Below are 26,786 nucleotides of genomic sequence, written 5' to 3' on the forward strand. Positions count from 1 at the left end.
CACAAGATGTGGTTCAACAAAGAGGGTTTTCTGTAAATTGTAATCCTACAGATTGCCCCCAAATTTCTTTTAAGTATTTACTCTCCAGGAAAGCACACATCTGCCTGCAGACACATGAATTGCATGATTTGCCACGGAATGAACTTTGGAGTGGTCTACACAACTAACGTACATGTCACTTCATTCACAAAGTTGAAAGCCTTCTATTGAAGAAAATAACTTTACCATAAGAATCCTGTAACTGCAACTGAACAGAATACACAGCTTCAGTATGCAGCAAAAGGTTATAGCCTTATGCTGAAGTGGCTGTTCAAGTTTTCTGTTTCTTCAGCTTTCACTCATAATAAGCTCCAGAACCTTATTTGGTTGGAAACCAGATACAGAGACACTGCCATGTTCTTTTCAGTTAACAGATTTCTACATACTGAATTTTAGCAAAGGCAAAGAGATGGATGGTACAAAAGAAAGAGCCACTAAAAGGAAGAGCTGCAATAAGTCCCCCCAGTATAAATCATAGTTAAATCACTTTTTTTTTTTTTTTTTAAGTGATTATTTCCCATGGATGCAAATGAGCAGCTAGATACAAAATAACCTCAGCCTCACTTTAATCTTCTCAGTTTAAGAGAACAGTGACACCATACCCAAAAGAAACTTTCTGCATCTGTTCCATTAGAATAGAATTTGAGTCAAAACACTTTCTTTCCTGCCATTGGAGACATTTCCAGCTTTTTTTTTTTTTTTTTTAATCACTTCAACAGACATGTCATATGAAGAACAATCAGCAAACACATAATGCCTTTTTTAATACAATAAAGCAGCACCAATGTTTATTCTCAGTGAAAGACATCAAAGCCTGAAAAAGCCTTCAGTTTTATTATACAATTTTTCTCCCACCCATCTTTAGAGGCATCTGGTCTACAATCCTCTGAATAAGCTGCCATAAAAAAATCCAACATAATTTGTCATTTTGCCTTTCCACCATGTAACTAAATTGTGCCAAAGCTGTAACGAGGTTGGGAAGATAATTTCTTTTTTCCTGCCAGTAGACACTTTAAAAAATGTTTAGCTAGTGATAAGGGACATTGAAATACAACAGAACCACACATCACAGAGGCAGATTCATGAGTTGTGATGCCTCTGGAAATGATTTTTACAGTTTCCGAAACAGTGCACCAAGTTAACCAGATCACCTTGTTCCGAAACTCAATTCTCTATCATTTCAGCCTACCTTACACACTTACTTGTTGTACCTTAATTGATTCAATTTAGTCCCTACCAGGCCATTTATTACCAACTCAAATCAAGCTGCTTTAGGAGGTTCATTAAGAGAAGCATCCATGCCTGGGAGACCTGTCCTTTTTCGAGCAGCAGTCTCTATCTTCCGCACCAGGTCCACATCCCATCGATGGGTTACAAAGCTAACCACAACTCCAGGCATCTTGCTTCCGACCCGCCCAACACGCCCCACGCGGTGTAGGTAATCCTGCAGGGTGTTTGGGAAGTCATAGTTGACCACAAGCTGCACACTGCTAGTGTCCAACCCCCGTGAGGCAAGGTCAGTGCAGATGAGGACAGACACATCTCCCTTCTGAAAGGAAGCAAAGATGCCAGCTCTGGCAGCTGCCAACATCTGTCCCTGTAACCTCAGGTGCTTGATTTTGTGATCGTCCAAGATATAGCCCAGCCAGTTGACGGTGCTGGCACTGTTGCAGAAGATGAGGACAGCCCCACTGGACGCTGAGCGCTCCTTCAGGAGCTGCAGCAGTTCAAGCAGCTTGTCCTGGCCTTTGAGACGGACAAATTTCTGCTGGACATGCGAAGGCAGGCGATGCAAGCTCTGGGTGCTGATGTTGGCAAAGCAGTCCACGTCGACAAACCTTGCAAGCATCTGGCTGAGCCCCGCAGGGAAAGTGGCTCCTACCACCACCACCTGGGTCCTCTCCTCCCCGGGGCCAGCCGGCGCGGGGGCACCCGCGGCAAGCGGGGCGTGCGCCAGGACCTCCTGCAGCGGCGCGGCGAAGGACTCGTCGTCTATCAGCGCGTCCGCCTCGTCCAGCACTAGCCAGCGCAGCCGCCCAAGGACCAGAAAGCGCCGCCGCAACGCGGTCCGCAGCGCCCCCGGGGTGCCCAGCAGCACAGCGGCTCCCGGTGGTGGCGCCCGCAGCTGCCGCCTCAGCCCTCCCGCGGCGCCGCCGCCCGTCAGCCCGCGCACCAGCAGCCCCGCCGGGCGGCACAGCGCCGCCGCCACCGCGCCCACCTGCGCCACCAGCTCCCGCGACGGCAGCACCACCAACCCGCGGGGCGACGCCGATCGCGGCCCCGACCCCTCGGGCTTCTCCACGGCCGGCTCCAGACCGGCAGGGCGGGCCAGCAGCCGGTCGAGCAGCGGCAGCAGGTAGGCCAGCGTCTTGCCGCTGCCTGTCTCGGCGGCGCACAGGGAGCTACGACCGCGGCGCAGGGCGGGTATGGCGAGGCGCTGCACCGCCGTGGGGCGGCCGATTGAGAGGTCCCGCAGGGCGGTCAGAAGGGCCGGCTGCAGCCCCATCTCCGCGAAAAGCGGGCCCTGCCCCGCTTGGGGCTCCGGCGCCAGCAGGGCGGGGGCCGCTTGCTGGACGGCCTCTAGCTGAAAGTAGTCCCCACGCGCCTTCCTGTGCTTCCAGCCCGCCGACACCAGCTGCGGACAGTCCCAGCGCCCCACCGTCTGCCAGCGGGGCTGGCTCAGCTCCGGCCGCCGGCTCCGCAGCAGCAGCTTACCGGGCCGCACTGCCGCCGTCTGTCCCCGCCCGCGCCGGCAGCCCCGCTGGCCCCGCTGCAGGCGCAGCCGCAGCGCCCAGGGGATGCGCACCACGTTCTCGGGGGGCTGCGCGCCCGCCGCCCGGGCCGCGGCCACCCCACCGTGCCTTAGAACCATGGCCTATCCCGCGTGATAGCGGCGGCGCGATTTGATGACGTCACGACGCAGCGCCTCGCCCAGCCGGCGCCGCGCGAGGAAGGTGAGCGCGTGCGGCCGTACCTTGGGTGCCGGCCTCATCCCACCGCAGCCCCTCGGCGGGCCACTGCGAGCTGGCACGGCCCCGCGCCCCTCAGGTCAGAGCCCGTTCCCCGTGCAGCTGGCTCCGGGGTCGCGGCGGCCTGCGTGGAGCCTGTCAGGTTGGCAGCCTCAGCACCCACGAAGGGAAGCTTGGGGCGCTTACTGGTAGGGGATGCTGTTTGCTAACACCTTCCCCCCCCCGCCTTGCTTTCTCTGTTTTAAACAGCACCGCAACGGGAATGACGGTGAACACACCTCTCTGCTTCAGAGGAAAAAACATCCTGGCCCCCATGGTGCGTGTGGGAACGCTTCCAATGCGGCTCCTCGCGCTGGACTATGGCGCCGACATTGTGTACTGCGAGGTACGAGCGGGATGGCTGGGGACGTTGTTATTGCCAACAGTAAAGGAACGCGGGTGGATAGGAAATCTGGGGACGTGGTTGCAGAGAACTGAGTACAGGAACAGACTTGGCTTACTCAAGGACTTTCCTTTTCCATATTCTTTCCATTAAAGAAATGGATAGAGTAGCTCAGCAGAACGCTTTGAGCTGTCATCAAGTCATGGAAGACCCATGCCATAAGGCTGCTTAATTACTTCAATTAATTTAGACAAAGCACTCACTGTAAATTTATTTATATTTTACAGCAGTAGCTTACTTTTGTTTCTAGCATGGTAGATAAGTGTTTGAGCAAAATACATCTTACAGAAGTACTTCAGCACACCATTGTTCTGCTCATAAAGAAGTGAAATTGCTTCTGCCAGGTTCTTGACAATAACAGGCAAAGCATTCACAGGTAGGTTTTGGTGGCTGGCCCTTACGTTAGCCCAGGATGGCTCTACTCTAGGTCCACATGTTCTGGTGGCATAGAGAACAGAGGTGCCAACAATTTGCCTGTGCTCCTTAGGCCAGCCACAATACTTCACCAGGTGCTCGATCGCCAGCTCAAGCCATGATCTAACAGTTCCCCTACAGTCATCTTTCATAGTTTGAAACTTTGAGTGCAGTGCTTCGGTTTGTTTATTTTGTTCTGCTTTTGATAGTTTTTTTTATTATTTAATAAAACAGATAATTCCCTACAGCTGGAAGGTTTGTATGCTTTTACTCATTCAGATTTTCCCCCCTTTGTTTTCAGGAGCTGATTGACATAAAGATGATGCAGTGTAAGAGAGTAGTAAATGGTAAGCACCGTATTTCTTTTGTTAATATCTGTAAGCATTCTTTTTTTTTATTCAAGAGAAAAAAATTACTTTGCTGAAGTCATCTTACAGTGATCACCATGAGATGTAGGTACCTATAATCCTTCTAAACAGCTCATAGAAACCTAAATAAGCTTTTGAAGTGCCATTCTTACACCTGTATGTTTCTGTACGGTTTCAGACTTTCATTTCTACTTCTCCAGGCACTTCAGTTCTTCAGCCAGGGAAACCACAAGTCTTTTTAGAGGACTGAGCTAACCAGTTAGTAACACTATAGGATACTGGAAAAAAAAAAAACAAAACAAAACTAACATACAGTTCTTCCCTACCCTTTGGGGAATAGGAGGAGAAACCTCACCATTGACTTAAGCTGCTGCTGGGATTCAATGAATCTTCTGTTAAATTTTTTGACAGATCTTAGGTCACTGGGTGTGTAGGTGAAGGGGACAGTGCTGGGCCCAGCTCACGGCCACCCCTGCAGCTCCTACTGCTACCAAAACCTTGTTAGCCCACTACAGTGGCCAAGAAACACATTCATTCAGACTTTAGTAGAGACGGCTTATGATCAAGAGTCCGTTTAAGTATTACCTGTTGGTAGCATTATTAAGGAAGCAATGAATTTGAGGTGCTACTGTCATTCTTTCCTTAACTTCAGGTCTGGGGCCTAGATTTGGCATAACATGATTTTCACAGCCAAGTTCTTAAAAGACCTTTGTAAGTTTCACAACAGCTGGGTGAGATGAGAAACAGCTTTTTGTAGTATCCCTGTCAAGGAACAGAAGTCAACCATAAGTCTATATTCCATTCTTGCCTTTCTGAAAACTGTAGTGTTACATTCATTCTGGCTTGTTTCAGTGCTGTTGCTCCCCCACCGAACAAGTTGGGAGTACCAAGTAATGGAACTTGCAGTTTGCAAGAAACGTACTGCAAAGGGTTAGGGAAGATCAAGTGTCACTGGTTGTTCGTGGAAATTTTGCTTGGTAGCATTTAGTTTATATACAAACTGTATAGTCACTACTTCCTTTATGATTGCATTTGTATACTATTTGTCTGTTTTATGTTCCTCACTGCATATAGAAGTACTTGAAACAGTAGACTTTGTTGCACCAAATGACAGAGTTGTTTTCAGAACCTGTGAAAGGGAGAGGCACCGAGTCATCTTTCAAATGGTAAGAAAGCAAAAGCAGGTACTCTCCTAAACAAGAAAGTGCTAGTTACATCTTAATCCAAGGCCAAAAGAACTCTGTATTACAGATTCTCTATTCTTTGATGCTTCAGATAAAGATAAGATTTCGCATAATATTTGTTACAGAATTTTTAAGCTGTTGGTACACATGCAGTTAACATGCTGCTGTGTAAGTTTTCCATACGAGTGTTTTCAGAAAAAGTGATTAAGGTGAATTCTGTGCTCTCTGAAGAGATCTTGTTTTTGTAATCAGTTTCTTTATTGTATTTTCAAAACATACACATACCAGCAATGAATTACAGTGATGCTTGCTCACATGCTGCAATCTTGCACTGCAAGCCTCACTGGAAAGACTAAATGATATTGTTTGTCTGTCTAAGAGGGCATTAACGTTGCTAAAATTGATGGAGGAGGGAGGCTGCATTAGACAATGAAAGACTTTTTCAGGGGTAATGATAGTGCTGGAATAAGCTGTGTGTAGAGGCTATTGACTCCTTAGAGATGGAAATACTTAAAAACAGGACATCTAATTGTGATAGACTGAGAACATTTGGTACTGTTGTAGGTTAGGAAAGAGGATTGATCTCTTAATTTCTTTTTGCATCACTTATTGTCATTCACTGGTTGACATGCTGAAGCTAAATGTTTTTGCTATCTTGTGCTGTGAAAGGGTCTCTTTTACATTGTACTAAATGCTTAGAGCAAATATAGTTTTCCATTTATGGAAGTGTACTTTTTTATTCACTTGATGCTATTTTGTAATTATATACTCTTTATTTTATCATCAGGGTTCAGCAGATGCTGAAAGAGCCTTGGCAGTAGCTAAGCTTGTGTAAGTCATCTACTATCACACCATTCCCACTCTGGCTTCATAGTTTTATTGTTGGTAGTGGTGGTTGTGGCTTTTGTGGCTTTTTTTTCTGTTGGCTTTTTTGGGAGGGGGTTATTTTAGAGAAGACAAATTGTAGTGATTGAAAGGTTGAAGGTAGGTCCTGATAGGTTCAAGAAAAGTGTTGGTTTTCTTTTTTGAGAACTGAACAGTATAGGGTAGTTGATCACCAAGATGTGAATCAGTACAGTAGAACAGTGCAGACTGCAACTTCTATTTAAAACAATTCATACTCAAAATAGTAGCTGCATGATTTCTATGCAGGGTTTGAATGGCACTTTTCCACTGCAGTGGGTGTGTCCTTGATCTTTCCAATGTGAAATTCTGTGGCCTTATTAGCAAGTGTGTAATATCCAGTATGCCTGCTAATAACTCCTGTTTTTGCGTGGTTTGAAACCTCTAGTAAAATATTGTGCAGAAATGAGAACTGAATCTCAAACACTTTGAAAGGTGTTTTTAAGTCTCCATTTTAAATAGATGGAGTTTCCATAAGACTTGTTGACACTGGTGAATTTGGTGGTGGATGTGGTTTACATCACTTAATTCTAGATAAACACAGATGAGTATTTGCAGCTTCTGCACACTGTTCATCAAAACACTTAGTCTGGTTTTCAGACTGCTGTTTAAGTACATATATAAGCAAGAAGCTGAAAACTCAGAAGTTCAAATAAAAGCTTAACCTTGAATTTACATTTAAGCCTTATAATGATGAAACATACATCCTGGTAAGGTATCTATTTCCTAGTTCTTGTTCTAGTATGCTGAAACACATTTTTCTTATTTCTTCTATTTCAGAGAGAGTGATGTAGCTGGTATTGATATCAATATGGGCTGTCCAAAAGAATATTCTACTAAGGCAAGTGAATTTTGATTATACTGGAATCTTTCTCTCGTTGATACCTTCTATAGAAAAGGCTTCCAGTTCAGAAGACTCAAAGCTCCATTCTAGGGAATGAGCCTGGCTGTTGCACGTAAACTTTGTCTTCTGGTCTTTGTATTACTGGCATTTTTAGTATTTGGAACTGTCATATGGAACTATAATGCTTTGTCCTTTAAGCAGAGATGACAGTATATTCACATTATTAATACTTTCTCTTCCTAATTTTATGTTATCACTTCTTTCCATCTGGAAGCTTTTACTGTCCTTCTATTAAGGCAAAAGGCAAATGAGAGCTTGAAGACTTTCCTGCCTCCTATTACCAGTCTAAGCATTTATAGAACTTGGATATTGCCTACTGTTAAACCAAGTTGCACGCAGATCAAGTACACTATTCTTTCCATCCCCAAAATAGAACCCCGTGGTAGTTTATTGCATCTGGCTCACAAATAGACATAGCCAATTGAAATGAGATATCTGGTTGTTAAATGCAGTGTTCTTAAAACAAGGAATAGTAATGGCCAAACCTGATGCTACCAAATATGCCCATACCTTGCATGATGCCGTGACATTATACAGATCTCTCATTCTCCTTTTCCTGTTTTTAAGCCAAGAGAAATAAACATTTTGTTTAAGTGAATTGTATTTTCCAGAAATAGAATACATTTCTCAATTAAATTACTTGAATAGGAGAAGGGTTTATTCTAGGCCTTAAGGAGAGAGAGAGACTACATGAAGTTTTGGAACAGAAAAACCAAAGAGCCCTAACGATTGTATGTAGAGTGTTTAAGACATGACTGATGGATTTTGCCCTCACAAGGAATACTTTTTCCTTTGTAGTATGTAATGAGCTTAAGAACAGAGTAAGGCATCTTTCAGGTATTTAGTACCTTCATTTAAGTAGTTCGTAATGTTCTAGCATCTATCTTCCAATAGTCAATGTTTAGCATCCCAGGAAATGATAAAAGAGAAGTAATAAAATTAATCAATTCTTAGGTAGATTTTCTCTTCTGTTATGTTTAGCTTTGTAGATTAGCTTATAGTAGAAAGAAGAAATATTTTTATTTTTCTAATATTTAATTAGAGATAGTTTGTCTATGTAGATTTCTTGGGTCATTCCTGTTTTAGTCCCATTATCATTTTTGTTGCTTTAATAATCATATCTGAAAACAATGTAGGGAGCATAATACAATAACAGAATAAAAAGCACCATGATAATAGCAGAATGGTAAAGTCTGGCTACAGCAAACGAGAACAAACATAAACATAGCAACTATAGACACAGAAATGAAGGAAAAGAGCTACTTACCTTTGAAAGGCCTCAGGTAGACAGGGATATCCAGTAAGAGATCCCTCACCTCCATTGCTAGCCCTTAAATGAGGTCTGGGAAGGGGTGGATCCTGGCTCCACCCCTTCTACTTACTTAGGTACATTGCTTGCACCTGAGCTCCCTACGGTTGGCCCTGCATCTTGGTGGTCAAGAGGGCTAATGCCATCCTGGCCTGCGTTTATAATGTGGTCAGTAGGAGTAGGGAGGCAATTACCTCTCCTGTACTCAGCTCTGATGTAGGCCACACCTTGAGTACCATATACAGTTTTGGGTCCTTCTCACAAGAAGGTATTGAGGTCCTGGAATGTGCCCAGAGAAGGGTAACAAAATTGGCAAAGAATCTGGGTCATTGGTCTTATGAGGAGTAGCTGAGGGAGCTAGGATTGTTTAGTCTGGAGAAGAGGAGGCTCAAGGGAGACCTCATCATGCACTACAGCTTCCTGAAGAGAGGTTTTGCTGAGGAGGGGTCAGTCTCTTTTCCCAGGCAACACACAGGACCTGAGGAAATAGCCGTAAGTTGTGCTAAGGGAGATTTAGATTACATATAAGGAAAAACTTTTTCTATTGAAGAGCGGTCAGAACATACAAGGAAAAACTTTAATATTGTGCTTGTCCTTTCGTTATGATGTCTTTGTTGTAATGCCTTTCCCGTTGTGTTGATCTGTCCCATAGCTACACCAAGGAGCTGTAGTTGTCATGTTGAGAACATACCATTAAATTCATAATATCTGGTAATATTCCTATTGCTGTCTTATTTCGCCTTTACTACTTTTTTTTTTTTTTTTTTTTTAATTAAAACTGATTACGTGAAAGATGACTTTATTCTTCCATAGAATCATAATTCAGAATGAAATGCCCATACTTTAGTAGGATGGAAGCTCAAAAATTCATATGCTTGTGAATGATTACTTTCCTCTAGTAATATTGGATCAAAATAAGTTCATACAATTTTTAATTTGTTATATCTGCCTATTGGTCTCTAGATCTATGCATGTAGGTGAGATGGTGCTGAAAGAACAGTCAAAATATCAAATTCAAAGTGTTCACGATGTGTTTAATATAGCCACTTTAAAAAGCAGGTTAACTAAGTTTACATTGCGTAGGCAGGAACTACTTATAGTGAAATCCTGCAAACGTGATGTGTTATGCTTAAACAGTATATCCCAAATGCTTTGCTGTCACTTAATGAGTAGAAATAGATGATTACAGTTACAAAAAGTGGCTTTTTGAAATCTGCTTTCTCCTTGATGTAATGGGAGCGAGTTGGTGCCCTGAATTACTGCTTCATTATTCTGATACTATTCCAGGAAGTGTTTCACCAAGCTGTTCACTAATGCTCCTGCATTACAGATTTCTCCATTTTCTACCTTCTTGGTTTAATAAGCACTGCAGTACTTTTGCTATAGTCAGCTATTAGATGAAATAATCAAGTTGAAAAATATTTTTCATGTTCCTAATGTCACAGTTTTTATGTATTTTCTCAGGGAGGTATGGGGGCAGCACTTCTATCTGACCCTGACAAAATAGAGTCTGTAAGTATTATCAGTGTGTATTGTTTTACAAGCAGCATTGGGTCTTTTGTCTATCAGATAAAATGATAGACTCCATTAGTGATTGTGTTCCTTAAGTATGTACGATTCTCTATAGAGATACAATAACCAAATGTTAAACTGTTCTAATTTAATTGCATCTTGAAGTAAAGAAAGTTTTGTTCAGGTCACTTCTGTAATCGCATTTCTTGTCTTTTTCCATCTCCAGATACTGACTACTCTTGTTAAAGGAATTTGTAAGCCAGTAACCTGCAAAATCCGCATTTTGCCCTCAGTAAGAACATGAATTGTTATACTTGTTTATTTTAGTTTAATCCTGTGATTTAAAATCAGTTCTAGTACATGGAATTCTTATAAATTGACATTTTAGACCTGCTCTTGTGAAATGGCATTTGGAATTGTAATTTGTTGGGAGAGCCGAACTATTCTCCTGTAATGCAAAAACTCAAAGTACTAAAAATAAGATGTTTTCACATGGCCTTATTCTATTGAATTCTGAATGTGGATATTTCCATAATCATGGCTTGCAGTCTTGTTTATTGTAACCCACTGAGTTAATCTCAAAGGCTTTGCTGATGGGCACATGCTGACTGAAAAATAAGAAGGGGCAATTATTCTTGAAGGCTGCTGCATATGGAACTGATAGAGAGTAATGCGTGTGTGTAGGCACAGAGTGCTGGCCTTTGAATGCAGTGGCAGTCTGCATGAGACTTAAATGAAAGGCGAAGCTGAAGAGGTGGTGTTACTTCTCCAGCTCCCAACATTTGTGTTAGCAGTGAAGATTTCACTACTGAAATTGTATTTACAGTTGTAACTGCTTGTGCTCTAGAAACTACTCATATTCTGTGCAGCAAGGAGCTTTGTGTTTCTCCTGATTAAATGTATGTACAAACGCAGCAATAATTACAGATGATACAAAAGGCTGCAGAAATTGTTTGACAGATTGAACACTAAAATTGCTAGCTTATATGAGGAGATTCATAATCTTTTGCAGAAGCAGAACTTCCGTCACGTCTTTAGAATGACTTCTTATAGATAGATTCTTGGGTAAAGTCATTCATTTAGAGGGAATTGTGATAGGAGTTATTTTGATAGAACTGCTGCATTTTATTTGTCAGTGTCTTTTCTAAAGTATAACTACTAAGAATATTGTGAAAATATGTATTTTTAAATCTCCAGGTGATGTGCCTGCTCCTCTAGTGAGTGATGTTGAAAATCTGTTTGATTACGTGTTTAGTTGCTGTGATTGCAAATAACTGGGTAGGCACTTCTGTAGGTGGTTGAATTGTAACTAAGCTAGCTGTTGTTCACGTGTCATTTGCATGTGCACTTAAATGATTATACAAACAGATGAAGTCTCTGATAAGAATCACTAGTCTGTTTCAGGAGTGCTATCTAATATTGTTTAACAATAACAAAGGCTGGCACTTCTGCTTTTGATTTCTATGACTATCTTAGAGCCTCTTCCAATTTTTTCGAGCTGGTTTTACATAGCATGTCCACTGTCAGAGTAGCAGGTGGGCTTCTATCTCTGTGTTTGTGCTACCTGGTAGGTGTTGCATTTTTTGGAGACTGTGCTACTTAATGATGAGCCATCGATTGCCTTCCAGCTTTTGAAAAGAAAACTGGCATTTAAAAAAAAATCTCCTTGGCCCTGAAGCTGCAGAGCTGTATAAGGCAGGCTAACTAGCACCATACCAAATTTCTTTCTGCCTTTTAACAGCATCTTTCCTTTTTAAATAAATATTGGGAGCTTCTTGTTCTTCACTGCTTCTTTGATTCACTAGTCGTGTGAATGCCATTTGTATTTTAGTTACTAGGTAACTCTGAGACGTTTCTGATAGGAATATTTATGAACATGATTGCATTTTAGATTGATTTCAGAAGGCTTTCTCTTGATCATCCATCTAATGTGTGTTTTAGTTACAGCTCACAGAGTGAGCTATGGTTAAATAGGTTAAATGGTTAGAGAGAACTTGCTGTTTGGTATTTCAAATGAGCCCACAAAGTACTGATGGAACATACTCTTCAGGAGGGCATTGTGTTATCTGGCTCAAGAAAGTTTGCAATCCATGGTTTTGAGGAACTATTGAAAATGGATTCTTGTTCTTTCAGTGAAGTATATGTTAAGTAGGTACATGCTGTTGGATTATGGGTGTCATGTTTCTTATGTCTCTTACTGAAAGACAAGAGTTCTGGCATTTGTTTTGTATCTTTGAACTAAGGTTGTCATTCTCTCCTACCACTCAGGTTGAGGATACTGTGAATTTGGTAAAGAGAATAGAAAAAACTGGTATTGCTGCCATTGCAGTCCATGGAAGGTAAATCTGTTCCAGGCAAGAGTTTTACATCCTTGCTACGCTTTGCTGGCAAATGTTGCACAGTAAGATATGATTAGAATATATTCTGCATATAATATGTAATTCTCATTTCAACTGCTAGCTAAATAAGTATTCTTAAAAATCAAGCTAGTCATTAGGGAATTGGTCTTTTTAGTGCTAATGAACATTTACTGCTGTTTTTCTAGATTTAGGCTCAACAAAAACGAAATAAAACTATCTTGCACATGGTGTCTAAAAATCCCTGCTAATCTGAATATGGAGTTATAGCAACAACTTTAAATGTATTTGATTTCAAAGATTCACGCTTGAAAAAAATGAAATATATAAACGAAATCAACAAAAACAAGTATTTAAAATTTATGAGGTTCTGCTGTGATCTAAATATGTAAAAGTTTCTTAGGAATTTTGGTCTTTTTCCTTTGTTGGAAAGGAAGAAGGAGGAGAGGCCTCAGCACCCTGTCCACTGTGATGTGATCAAAGCCATATCTGAAGCAGTCTCCATTCCAGTAATAGCAAAGTAGGTTGGAGTAATCAGCTGGTTATTGTAATATACCTGTACCTAGCTTAAGATGTACTAGTGCAGAAGAAAGGAGATTTTTCATGTGGGGGCAAATCTTATAAGACAGGACGGGCAATAATTACAAAGTATCATTTTCAAACAATGTCAGTGTAGTTTTTTGTGTGCCCTGTCCATTAAAGATTTTTGGAAGTATGCAGTTTGTTTAAAACAAACTGTCTTCATTCTGTTTAAAAAAAAAAAAAAAAAAAAAAAAAAAAAAAAAAAAAAAAAAAAAAAAAAAAAAAAAAAAAAAAAAAAATTAAAAGAAAATGTGCAGATAATGGAAAAAAGTGAAATGTAATCAACATTTCAATGGTCTATTGCTAACATAACTCAGACCCATTTTTCCTCTTAGTTTTGCGATAATATCCTGAACCCAGTATCATCATTAATAATGTAATGTCACATTTGAAAATACAAGGCTGTATTAAAGCTTATAGAAGAGCAAATAAAACTTCCTGGATCATAACAGTGATGTTCATCTGTAGTGGAGGATCTCATGACTTCATCAAAGAGTATACAGACATTGAGACCTTCCAGAAAGCAACAGCTGCCTCATCTGTAATGATAGCTCGTGCTGCTATGTGGAATCCATCTATCTTCAGAAAAGAAGGTCCTTTCCCCTTGAAAGAAGTCATGCAAGATTACATCAAATATGTATGTATTTTTTGGAAGATTTTCCTTGTGATTAACATATTTAAAATTTAGTCCAAATCTTAATACAGTGTCTTAGTTCCTGTTATCTTCAGAGACTTAAACTCTGGTGATATTTTAAAATACAGCATATTATGAGAGTCTTGTGAGTAAATCATCCCTGCTTCTGTTTTATATTGTGTTCAGTAAATAATTTATAGAAATCATTCAGGAAATGACTTTTCTTCTGATGATTCTTTTCTTACATGCTGTTTCTTTAGTCCTGGTTTCTTGGCAACATTTGTGAGGCTTACAAGGCTATCCAAAAAGCTTTCCATCCAAGGCTATCCATCTAGGAATTTGGAAAGTCTGTGATGAGTAGGGCAATTCTCTTGATGTTGTTAGTGCAATTAATGTTGAACAGATAAGTGAAGGAATATTGATTACTCGGTTGCTGTCAGCTTTGTTGTTAGAAGTTAACTGCCTATCACAAATACTGAGGTTTTTAGCAGCCAGGAAGCCAAGGTTAGGTGAGTAATCTTGAATATATTGAGAAAACTGTACACTGTATTTTGCATCTCAAAAATGATTTTGAAATTCATCAAGAGACATGCAGATTACCTAATAAACACTTACATGATATGTTTTTATATGCTTTGTCTTTCTCAGGCAGTGAGATATGATAATCACTATACCAACACAAAATATTGTTTGTGTCAGATGTTAAGAGAGCAGTTGGAAACTGCTCAGGGTAAGAAGCTGCATGCAGCGCAGTCCACACAGGAGATCTGGTAAGTGTGAGCTTCAGAAACAGAAATGGTGTTCTGTATCAGACTTGCAAACCAGTTCTTTCTGTAGCACTGCCTGGCACTTCCAACGTTCAGAAATTGGAAGAAAAAAAATGTGTACTTGCTGAGATATGCAATACACTGACCATTTTCAAGCTTCCTCCATGTTCATAAGTTAAAAGGGTTTAACCTTAAAGATATTTATATAGACTTCAGCTAATTTGAGAGGTGCTCAGACAGGAGTTTATCTACTATTTGCATTAACTTATTCAATTAAAAAATACCTTCGTTATTCTATAAGGGTAATCTAGATGCTTGTCTTTCAGAGCTGTGGGTTGTTGTGGGGCTTTTTTTTTTTTTTTTTTTTTTTTTTTTTTGTCTTTTAAAGGAAAGCTTTCCATGTGCCTGTGGGTTCTTCATGTTCCTGGGATTTTTATGACATAATGCTTGTTTTAAATGAGCATGTAGAGATGAACTCAAAACAATGTATGAAGATAGTCTGTATGACACTTGCATGCACTTCTCTTGTGCCACTTTTCATATCTAAACATTTCTGACAACTTTTTTGAGGAAATTGAAGGTTAGTACTTGAAGTGCTGCACTTAAAAACAAACAAACAAACCAACAAGGAAGTTGCATAGGCAGATGATAGGTGAAGTATTTTAAAACTAAAAGATGGGAGATCTGGATTAGTTGTTTGGAGGGAGTTTTCTACTTAAAGGGTGGTGGGGCACTGGCACAGGTTGCCCAGAGAAGCTGTGGGTGCCCCATCCCTGAGGAAATTCAAGGCCAGACTGGATGGGGCTTTGGGCAGCCTGAGCGGGTGGGTTGAAACCCTGCCCACACTTGGGTTGGAACTAGATGATCTTTAAGGTGCCTTCCCACCTAAGGCATTGTATGGTTCATGAACCATAGTAGCATTGCTGTCTCTTATTCCCAGACCTCTAAAATGAGGTAAGTTCTTGGAAGGAAAAACTTCAGTTTGCAATCTGAAACAGTTTGTTTATATGAAAATAAAAGAAATGTTAAACTTGAAATATTCTGCAAATGAAATTACTGCTTTCTGGCAGCACTTGATCAACATTCTGTTCATATTTGAAAATGAATGTAAGTGCCTGCAATTCTTTTATCTGTTCACTGTGACTTACCAACACTTTCTCTCTGTAAATACCACCACCCACCATTATGTTACAACAGCCAGAGAGGGGACTTGTATTTTATGTATAAAAGGAGCCAGACTCCATTAATCGTAGGGAGCAGTGGAACTTGTAAAATATACTTACATTTTGCAAGTTAGTTTCATTTCTGCAGTGTTGAACAAATTTTTACTGTAGTAACTTGCTCTTTTTTGTGTATAGTTTTCTAATTTGGTTAGAAGATCTGCAGTGTAGAACAAAATTGAAACAGTCTTTTACAACTTCAAATAAATATAGCCAAGTGGATGGTGGTGTTCTCTAGTGAATTAATAGTAAGATATATTATGCAAAGGAAAGGAACTGTTAAGTAAGGTTCAAGCCTTTAAAGAGGCCATTGGGGGGTGCAGTGTATGCACATCTGTACTGGGTGAAGGTCTGGGGTAAAACTATGATACTTCTGTGCTGTGTAGTGATTCTTTAGGGCCTTTTTGCATTGAACACCAGTGGGTTTTATGTTTGTGATGCAATAACAATTGCAAAATTGGCTTAAGCACTGTGCATGCATAGGGGAGGTGCAGAGGAGAGAGCCTCTTAGAAATTCATTTTATCAGTTTTCATCAGCAAATGCAAAGCCTTCTAACCATTTTTCTGAACTGGCTGGTTAATATCCAGATGAAGAAATAACTTAGAGTTATGTAAGATGAGCCTAGAGTCAGACAAAAATGTTAATGCTGCTGCCTTGTGGTGATGATGGTGTGTTGCAGCCCTGGGGGATTTTAGCCTCAGTACTGAGTGCAAGACAAAGGCTGCTGCATTTCAGATGAAAGAATTTATGTAACAGCACATTCAGCTTCAACACTTTTCCACTTACTGCATTGGAGATAATGTTGTGGCTAGAGTGCATTTTGTTGTTGAACAGCCTGGTATCATTGAGTATTCTGTTCTTATTCAGCAAGTAAGTTTCCCGGTGCTACAGGCTTTACTGTTACCTATAGAAAATTAGTAGTCTCAATATTTCAGAGCAGATGCAGTGGAAAGGTCTGGAATTTAAAATGATTTGAAGCGCTTGACAGTGATCCAAATCTTAGTTTCCTCCTGTGTACTGGAGCTTGCAGATAATGCTCAAATTGAGCTAATAACTTGAATGAACACTGCAAGATGTGTATTTCTGATTCTGCCTGGAGTTACATATTGCAATTTAAATATATAGTGATGGAAATAAGAACTTCTACTTGCGTTTCAAGTGTGTCTGAGAAGTGAAGGCGAAACAATATAATGTCACCTATACAATATAGCTATACTTTCATGTGATTCTCTGCACATATATACTCTATCTCAAAACAATTGGTTACTATATTTATTTTATCATAATTGGTTACAAAAACCATAATCTGATCTCTAATCCAAAGAAATTCCATTTGAATAGTGAAGCTTTTGAAATGTCTGAGTTCTACAAAGAAACAACAGCTGTTTTTGAAGCTAAGAAAACATCTTTGGAAACTAAGCAGCAAGATGAAGATGACCAGATGGAAGATCCAGATATAATAAAAATGGCTGTTAGATTTGACAAGTAAGCATGCAAATTCATTTTATTTCAGTGGCTTGCATTTGTAAAATGATTTTAACAATATTTTATAGTTTTTAGAGTAATGATTTGCATAGCAGCATGTGCAGAGTGATTTTTCTTTCTATGAAGCAATTTGTGCATGTAATTAAGTAATCACTAGTGTCACTATTCCTGTGCTGTTTAGATGTTATGGTATTTACATCTTCAGTTTCAGGCATTCGGAGACTCAGTAATCTATTAAAAGTGCTAGGCAATTAAAAAAAATCAAGTATCTGTAGATAAACAAATACAAATATACAAAAGGTATTGAGTTTTTAGGTGTTACTTGAATTGTCTAAGAAGAAAGTGGCATTTTTCTCAATTTGAGCTGTAAAAGCAAACCACAGAGTAACAGGTAGCAGAGATCGAATGAGCAGCACTTATTTTATTGAGTTATTGACCTGATTTAAAGTAGTTCTGCTTATTAAGTGAACTCTAAGCACAGTTATTGACCACAAATGTTTTTGTCTAGGCGAGAATATCCACCACAGATTACTCCAAAAATGTATCTTCTGGAATGGTGTAGGAAAGAAAAGCATCCTCAGCCCGTTTATGAAACTGTGAGTCAATCAAAAAACCTTTTCAAACCTCTTCCTGTTGTAAAATTGCCATTCTGAGGCTTGGTGTAGTGAGTTCAGTTTCCCAGTGCAGTATTGCTCTGCAGTAAGATGGTTCAGAAATTATTTTATATATATGTGCGTGTAAATATATAAAATGGCAGCTTATTTTATTATGTGAAAGTGAGGTCTTCAGTTTCTGTGAAGGTGAAAGAAGTAGCTGCAATTACAGGTCATTACACAGAAGTCCATGACTGAGTGACTTCTGTGATGTTAGAGTTTGGTTTCAGAATGTTTTCTTCTGTTGCTGGACACTGTTGAAAGTATGAACTAAACTGGACAGGATCAACTGCTTGTTTGGGTTGAGGTTGTTACTGTTGTGGGTTCATTCTTGTAATGCAGAAGTATTTGTAGTTTGGAGAAATCTTCTCTTCTAATCCTGATTATGCGAGGTTAAAGCTTTAGAATTAATTACAGTAGTTTTAAGGGTATTATTTAATGGGGAGTAAAGACAAGAATAATAAGGAACCTTGACAGTCTTTGCTATTTTTGACCCGTCTACCTCTTTAATTCTTTTTTTCCTCTCCAGATTCAAAGACCACTAGATAGACTATTCTGTTCAGTGGTAACAGTAGCTGACCAAAAATACAGATCAGCTCTGTGGTAAGTTAATGCTTTTGTAGATGTACTGTAGTTATTTCTGATGTGTTGCTTAAAAGTTGTGTGACTTTAATAAAAAGATACCTCCTAAAGCTACCTCTGGGAGAAAGAAAGGATTAAAACTTTCTGAGAATTGAATGTGAAGAGAGATGAAGTACAAGTGAACTATTATTCTATATCTGAATTCACCTAATGTGATGGTCCACAATTTTAGTGGGAGGGGAGCACATAGGTGACCTGGTTCACTTGTGCCTGCAAAGAGTCCAGTAACAAACCAGGGGAGACAGAGGAGACATTTTGGAGGGGGTAATGTCTTCAGCCACTATAGCAGATCTCAATACCAAGTTGGGATTAGGTGACTATAGTGAAGTAGAAGACACAGTTCAGCGGCTAGTCAGACTTCCCAGTTGATCAACAGTTACATCTGCTGCTGCTCTACAGTTTCGTGACAGTTTTTTTTTTTATCATCTGTTAATACTGGGATTGGCTTCAGGCATTTGCACCTAAGTTGAGCCTGATGTAACTGCAGAGTTAAACCTCAGTATTGGACACTTTAAAGTGGATAAACGCAGACAGCAGTTACTGGTGTTTCTGGGACTACTGCTCAGAGACTTCAGGAAGCAAAGCTCAGCTGATATGAAATTTTAAGAAAACATTTTCAAATATTGAATTTCATAAACATTTAATCTGAAATCCCCCTTGGAATTGACAGAATTTTTATTACTATGGAACAGCTCCTGCTTATGTCAGTGAACGTGTACACCTACAAGAGATCATATTTGGGCCTGAGGTATTTTTTCAGACAGTGATAATTTAAAACTCAATGTTGTTTAATGATCATATTTGCAAAAGTCAGCTTATATGAGGATTGCAGCTTCTTGTCCCAAACATACACTGACCTTTGAAATGAAGAGTTTGAGATGCAACTGTTCCTATCAGCGGAGGCAAATCCACATTGACGCCTAGCAAGATTCAAATCACTTTGGAACTACTGTTTTCTACTGTGAAATGACTACTGATGCTGTTTATTTCACCGTGTTGCATCAGAGACAGGAAAGTAATTGTTTTGGCAGTGTAGAGACCTCAGTTTCTACTTTTACCTATGCTCTGTCTGTTTGCTCTTCAGGGACAAGTCAAAGAAACTAGCAGAACAGGCTGCAGCTATTGTCTGTCTGAGAACACTGGGTGTCCCAGAGGGAAAGCTGTGTGAGGGAGAAAACCACCTGATTAACAAACGCAAGAGGGAAGACCAGGAGTGCTTGAACAACAGAGATCATGGAAAAGAACTTGCTGAGCCTTCCCATAAAAAAGCTAATTTTGCTGAAGAAAGTTCTGACGTGAATGTGCCTAAGATGCAACGGTAGCATGGAGGTCACAGGCTTCATACAACTACACAGAAGCTATAAATTAGCTCCTTTTGTATATCTTGCTGTTCACACTTTGTCTGGATTCTGAGATGGCTAAATTCCCTAGCAGTGGAAAAATGCCACTAAGATTTACTGTTTACCACTTGCTATCCCCATGGTGCCTTTCAGACAGGGTGAATTAGCAATTTGATTTTAGAAAACATTGAGAATATTATCTCAAAAAATAAATTCTTTTAATATCAGATTCTCTAGGCTACTTTGTCATTGACTTTATTGTTTCTTTTGAGGTATTTATGATATGCTGGTAAGAGATCTGAATAGTAGCAGTAAGCAGATGGAGTCATTATGGAACTAATGTACAAAAATTTAAGTTGCAAGTAGACATGGTTTTATCAAATGAGTTTCATGTATGACTCGAGGCTTTATTTCTTCCATCATATTGACAGAAAGGATTTTGCAGAGAGGAGAACTTGAAAATAATAATGCTAAGCATGAAAATAACACTTCTTGATTAACTTCTACATTCTACTCTCCAGAAATGTGACAACAGAATTAATCACGCTTTCCTGGTCTTATTGGAAATTATCTAGTGTAATACCTAAGGAATTGGAGCTGAGCTTGGTAGCTGTGAATAATTTGAACAAATTAAGCTTTGAGCTGTTTTGTACTTTTAAGCTTGGAAATACTAGTAAATGTCTACATGTATCTTACTAGCAATATGGGCATTAAAGTATGGCAGGCACATCCAACCTGCAGCCCATGGGCTGCATGCAGCCTGTCTCAGCTTGCAGTGCAGCTGCCCTCTGCCCCATGCCATCATGGTTCATTGTTCAGCATCAACCAAATAAATCAGTGCACTGTTAACCCTACAAGGGCTGAAGCCAGGACAAGGGAAGGGAACAGTGCAGTTCCAACACAAGTTAGGAACTTTGTTTTGCTGCATTGGATAAACAGTCCTCTGAACAGCAAAAAAATATACAGTTATACTTTCAAATTCCTTAATCACAGTGGAGAAAAAGTTTCAATTTTTTTTGTGTATTTGCAACTCCATTTTCAGTCAGCATAAATACATGACCTGCACATTTCAAATGGAATGGATAGAGTTATCAGACATTCAACTAAGAAATCTGATCACGTCTCTTTACTGGACTCACAAGCCCTCTGTTAACAGAGAAATTTCCCTTACCTCACAGTCGTGCCTTATGTGATTGGTTTTGGCAGTATGTATATTTGTGAATAACTGTTTTCAAGGATGCAGCATGGGAAAAATGAAATTTCATCAGAAATCTGACCGACACCTTGAGACCTCACAAAGAGTTGAAACCACTGCCATTGAACCAGATTGAGGCTTCACAAAAACAAGGTCAAATATCCCACTGGTTGTTTGGTTTTGTTGATATCCTTTACTTTAACAAACTATTAAACATTAAAATGTTTTGTTATTCATGTTAACTATATTACATATTTTATGAGGGCAGCTCCAAAAACTGTCTCATGAAGTCAGAGGTGAAGGTTGGTGGTGTGGTAGTAGAGGTTGAATCTTCCTGCCAGTATTCCCTTAATGTTTTGTTGCTGTCTGACAGATGGCAGCAGAGGGTTGGTCTGATGGAATGGCATCTGACATGGAAGTGTGTATGAAACAAAGGTGTGTTCTGAATTTTTCTGTGCAGAAAAAATGGCACCCATTGAGATTCATCAATGCTTGCTGAATATTTATGTAGACCAACAAGTGGGTGTGAGTGCAGTGAGGCAGTGAATGCTATGTTTCAGCAGTAGCAACAGTGGGTCACTTCTGCTGATATAGGCTTTTATGGGAATGGTGTGCAGGGTCCTGTTCTCACTGATGATAATGCAGAGCTAATAGTGGTGACTGTGTTGAAAAACTGTGTTTTGTAGCTGAGAATTTATTCTATCAAACAGTGTTACTTGCTCATTGTATCTGTTGTAGTTCCCATGGAAATCAACAGGTGGCATTATTTTTGGAGCAACTTATATACATGCAGCCCCGGACAGTTGTTCTTCACCCAGAGTGACCCAGGTAAGCCAAAGGGTTGGACGCCCCTGAAGTATGGCTGTGTGAGTTCTTGAAACTTGACTTGATTTGCCTACTTGGCGGTGCTGGTGGTCTTAAAATCAACTTATCATCATCTTCAAATCATCAATTCTGGTCTGAAAGCAAAATTACAGGGATACCATGCCATGATTTCTGGAGTACTGTGTAAGCATGCAAAATACAGTGTGCTTGGATGTTCAGGATATTCATCAAGTCTTCCTATTTAAAATTTGCCATCTTTTTCTTAAATGATGGTGCCAGTATGAAGCCATTCTTCTGTAATGGAAGAACAGTATCTCACCAGAGGTATTAAATATAGATATACACTCATTTTTAAAATGTCTGCTCTTCAGATCACAGAGTAATTCCTAGCAAATCTATCCAGTCATTCACTTTGTATGCTGCTCTAAACACAGTTCAGCATACTTGAAATTGATACAACTTTTGTATTAGAATTTTATTCCAAAGCTGCAAAATAATTTGCAATATTAAGCAGAAATAAAAGAAGTAGCCATTTTCCTACTGAATGTTGTCTGGTGGCCTGTGTTTATTTATAGTTTGGTGCCATTATAGAATAACTGAAGAAAAAGTAATTTTTTAGGTCGTGCTAGCACGGTGGTGGCTTGCAAGTTCTCAGTATCATAGATCAGATGTCCTTTCCAAGATCAAACGTTACATGATTCTAACTCCCCCCTGCTCAAAGCAGGGTCAATAGGAGCAGTTTGCTCAGGGCTGTGCATAGCTGGGTTTTGAGCATCTCCAATGTCGGTGAGTCTGCAGCCTTGGCAACCTCTTCAATCAACCCTATAGTGGGGAAAAAGTCTTGTTTCTCATATTTTTCTTTTCTAATAAGAACATGTATTCAAATTGTTATTTAAATTATTACGTGGTCACCAAGGCTTACAATTTATTTGTCTTAATTTGTTGTAATACACTGATTAAATGGTCTGTGCTGTTGTTCTGGATGGGCACAACTAGGCCAAACGGTTGGAGCATGTGAAAACGAGAGTGAGAGTCACTCTGTTGGAATGAGCATTCAGTGCTAAATATAGAAGTGCTGTATATTCTGGCAAATGGTGAGAAAGCAGAACATATGTTGGATACCCTTGACCAGTGTCAAAAGGGGAAGCTGCAGTTGTTTGTGTGTACCTGCGTATGAAAGTATTTCTGCTTAATTTTTGTTTTCTGTCGCATGCCTTCATTTCTCTTAATTATTTTACAGCTAATGTGTGGCTTCCTGCCCCACATCCATCATTCATCTTAATCAGTTCCACAGTTAGGACAGTTTGTATTTACTATAAATATTCCTTCCCAAATATTGGTTTTAAAGTAATTCTGTTAGCACGGTGCTTTCCTTCTAGGACTTGCTCTGTTCAAAGGCAAACTGCATTAGTGAGTTGTTTGTAGGACAGCTTCTGTTTTCTGCTGTACCTTTTATAAACAGAAGGTGGCAGATATTTCATTTTTGTTCTGGAAAATATGCTGACTCCTGCAGTGTTTAATGATTCAGCCATTGCGCTTTGGCATTCTTACATAGAATGGCAATGGAGACTGCAGTTGGGTTGGAGGGTATTTAGCCTTACTCTTCAGAATTTTTTTTCAATATTTAGTTTAAAAAAAAAAAAAAAAAAAAAACCCAAAAAAAGCATCTCTTAATCATAACAAATTCAGTCGGGCAGCCTTTCTTTCCCATCACAAGGCAAGTAAACAGGAAAGCAGTTGGGTTTGAGTCTTGGTACTGATGTTTCAGTAACTGTTCATGATACCTGCTGAGCTGTGATCCATGTGTACAGGGAGTACTGTATCTGCCCTCCCTGAGGCCTATACGTACACTGCTTATTAGAAGCATGAGTGGGAACGCAAAGATACTTTTACTAGCCTTTTAACATGGATGTGCTTGCTGGGCTACCTCTGGGGCCTTGCTGGTTGGAATGCTTTTTGGAATGTCCCAGGCTCCGAGCCCAACCCCGCCCTGGAATGTGAGGTTAAATGTTGGCGGTACAAATACAGAGTTTGAATATTGAAATCCTAGAGTTCTCCAGCGCTGCAATTTCAGAAAGCTGGCAAGTGAACCACATGTCAGCTCAGCTGCTCTCTGATTCAAAGAGTAAGCATGCCTTGGGTTGCTGGGGGAAGAGGAGGAGGTAGGATGTTTTTTGTTTTGGTTTGGTTTTTACTTACCCGTTATGACCTGCACAAGAGCATGCTTTTCAGACGTTAACTGGCAAGGTTGCAGGAGGTCCCAAACAGGTGCGAAGTTGAAAGAAGCCTTTATTCACAAAAGTGTTTTATCAACACTTCTTTAAACCCGCGTACTGTAAGCTGTTGCCTTATTAAGAAGTCTGCCTGTATTTGAAATTGTTTCTGAGATGGCCTACAAGGCTGGATTCCATCTGTACAGCAGTGCAAGAGGCCAGTGTTCAGACTTTTTTTCTGAGACTATGATGGTGAAGCTGATGAGAAGCATTAAAAGCAACATGCGAGCCCTTTGGTGAGGAGGGAGTGCCTTGTGTATTGTTAAACAGCAGTTGCCTAGGTCAATTAAGGAGAAGAACTGATGAGCTCCAGAGGGAGCCTAGTCTAGTCATCCTTACTCAAAGGAGTATTAACTTCTGTTTTTATGAGAGGAGGCTTAAAAAATATACACATTTGTGGTGTTCACTTGGCTTCCAATTGAAATTCTGTTGCAGGAGTTAATGTGAATCTGCCCATTAAATATCCATTAGGTAAATAAATAAATGCTTTTCCCTTGCTCTGGTATGGTGGGAGAGTCTGTTTTCCTTTTTTAGAAAGCTGTTGTCTGACAGATATCCTCTTGCAGGAGGATGCAAAGCACTGGAGTTAGAGTCTGACGTTTTACTCATACTGACTTAATTTTCCTTGATGGTCTCCATGTATTTGTTAGTACTTTAGTTTGAAATTTTGTTTGATATGTACAGTGAGCTTCTTGCTTAAGTGTTTGGTCAGTGATTGTGACTGAAATAGTTTTAATTTATTCACAGTTGTAAAAATAGATTTTTCGATTAGTGTTTTGTGGGATTGAGCTCACAACTGAATTTGAGTGCAGGTCTTCAATCTATCCTGTTAAAGTGTTTGAATATTATTTAAACACTTTACCTTTCCTATGAAGTTTTTTGTTGGTTTGTAAAGTTGTCTCTGTGATGCTGGGACGCTGCATGTGCCGCACGTCTGTGTACTCACCACTGTGTATGCTGTGCACAGCTGTTAGTGGGAGCTGTTAGCATATTGTCATAGGTCTGTAAGTGAAACTTCTTAAACTGATAAAATGTCTTCCCTCAATGACACTGGAGAAAAGCCAGAGTTACAAAGATATTAAACTGAAAGTTAATACCTCTTCATCTTTTTCAGTGTTGGAAAATAGTCCTTTTTGGAGTTAGGGAACAAAAGGACTCTGATCAAGGTTCATTAAGAAGTTTCTCAGTGACTCGCATTACGTGATTCAATGTGTGCTTATCTCTTAAGAAATTAACTGTTGTGGTTTTCAAATTTCTCATGTAGCAAAGATTGGAATACCACTTAGTACTTTACTGTCTCAGTAGCTCTCTGAATAATTATAAAATTTAAAGCAAATATCTTGGCATCGGTGTATCTGCTCTAGTTACATATTTGTATGAGTCCCAGGCAGCAAACAAAAGTTGAAACCATAATCGTTTTCTTCTTGCTGTGCTGAAATAGAGCAAATCCTGGACGCCAGACAGAACACAAGTAAACATGTCTGGGTAGATGTACCTATACGAACCACAAAACCCATGAGATCTTAAGGGTGTTAAAAACAATGTGGGACAGTTTCACTTCAGCAGTAGCATACATTTCTCTCCCCTGCATGGCACACAATGCTTTTTTTTTTGTAATTTTTCAGGGGTTAATCAAACAGTAAGCATTACAATCATTAGGTGGGAGGGAAATGCAGATCAAGTCTTTTGTACTGCCATAAGAATTGTAGGATTTCAGAAAATTCTGGAGTAAGCAAGTAAATCACTGTTAGACTGCGATGCCTACCTGTCATATCAGTGACTTGTTTAGTGTACCCTGTGACATTATCTTATTACAGCTAACACCAGCTTGCTTATTTTGCACTGCCTGAGCATGGAAAACAATTGTAGTAGTACTTAGTGTTTATAGTTCTTAGGCTATATAAATACTGCATTGTGAATACTAAATCAATACAGATTTAATAAACTATCTTTTCTCTTGTTAATTTTTATGAGTAGGCCAAATGTTACAATACAGACTGTAAAATTTGTTGTGGTTTGTTCACCAGTATAGGTGATGTATGAAAATTGCAGTGTGATCTGAGATGTGTTCACATCCTATAATAGCAGTGATGCTACCAGAAGTTAAGAGATGAGTAGAGCAAGTAAAAGGAGAACTAGTCATAAGCATCTCACTGCACAGTTCGCACAGCTGAATGCATTTACCTGTAGATTCTGTCTTCAAAACCATTTTCCTGTGCTCATATTCAGTGGAATGGAGCCAGAGTATACTAAGATTCTCTCCATTCTTTGTTAGAAACAAAGACTGACATTTCAGATTATGTCACTGTTCTGTGGAAGCAAATGCAGCTCCAAGTAAGATGGAGGACAGCTTGCATCTTTTGCATCTTTTTTCTTCTTGTGGAGAGCCACACTGAAGGCAAATGGATTTGCTGCACCCCTACTTGGTTCTTTTTTTCATACATCTTAATTTAAGGGAAAAAAAAAAAAAAAAAAAAGTAATTTAGATGAAGAGGAGATTTTCCACAAAGGGTTGATGTATTTCCATGAAAGGAAGAGCTAACCTCATCCTGTTAAAAAAAAATATCTTGCATTTTCACCTATCGCTGCTAGATTGCCATTATGCTTACCATTTCTCTCTCAGCCCAGCCTGTGTACTCACCAGATCACCTGGTCAGAGAAAACATTTCGCCCACACAGTTCACACTGTTCTCACTTCCCCTGTGTTTTAGAACACTACACGCAAGCCGTTGTTGTAGTGATATCCTATGTGGCCCAGAGAACAGATG

At 39.8% G+C, this 26,786-nt stretch overlaps 2 protein-coding genes across 2 annotated transcripts; one reads left to right on the plus strand and one right to left on the minus strand.

Annotated features, from left to right (window-relative positions):
* Positions 1–1,300: 1,300 nt before the first annotated feature.
* DDX28 (DEAD-box helicase 28) lies at positions 1,301–2,911 on the minus strand (the record flags this gene model as incomplete). Its single annotated transcript, XM_079541322.1, has 1 exon — positions 1,301–2,911. One exon carries the CDS (start codon positions 2,909–2,911, stop codon positions 1,301–1,303), a length of 1,611 nt encoding a protein of 536 aa, XP_079397448.1.
* Positions 2,912–3,261: 350 nt separating this feature from the next.
* Positions 3,262–19,707, plus strand: DUS2 (dihydrouridine synthase 2; the record flags this gene model as incomplete). Its single annotated transcript, XM_079541354.1, has 15 exons — positions 3,262–3,393; positions 4,166–4,211; positions 5,307–5,398; positions 6,204–6,247; positions 7,100–7,160; positions 9,997–10,044; positions 10,271–10,336; positions 12,313–12,383; positions 12,835–12,921; positions 13,452–13,620; positions 14,266–14,387; positions 16,947–17,090; positions 17,599–17,686; positions 18,273–18,346; positions 19,470–19,707. The coding sequence occupies exons 1-15, from the start codon at positions 3,271–3,273 to the stop codon at positions 19,705–19,707; spliced, it is 1,473 nt and encodes a 490-aa protein (XP_079397480.1). The 5' UTR covers positions 3,262–3,270.
* Between the last annotated feature and the right edge of the window lie 7,079 nt (positions 19,708–26,786).

Source organism: Tetrao urogallus, assembly GCF_951394365.1.
Source record: "Tetrao urogallus genome assembly, chromosome: 12".
In the NCBI taxonomy this organism is placed as follows: Eukaryota; Metazoa; Chordata; class Aves; order Galliformes; family Phasianidae; genus Tetrao; species Tetrao urogallus.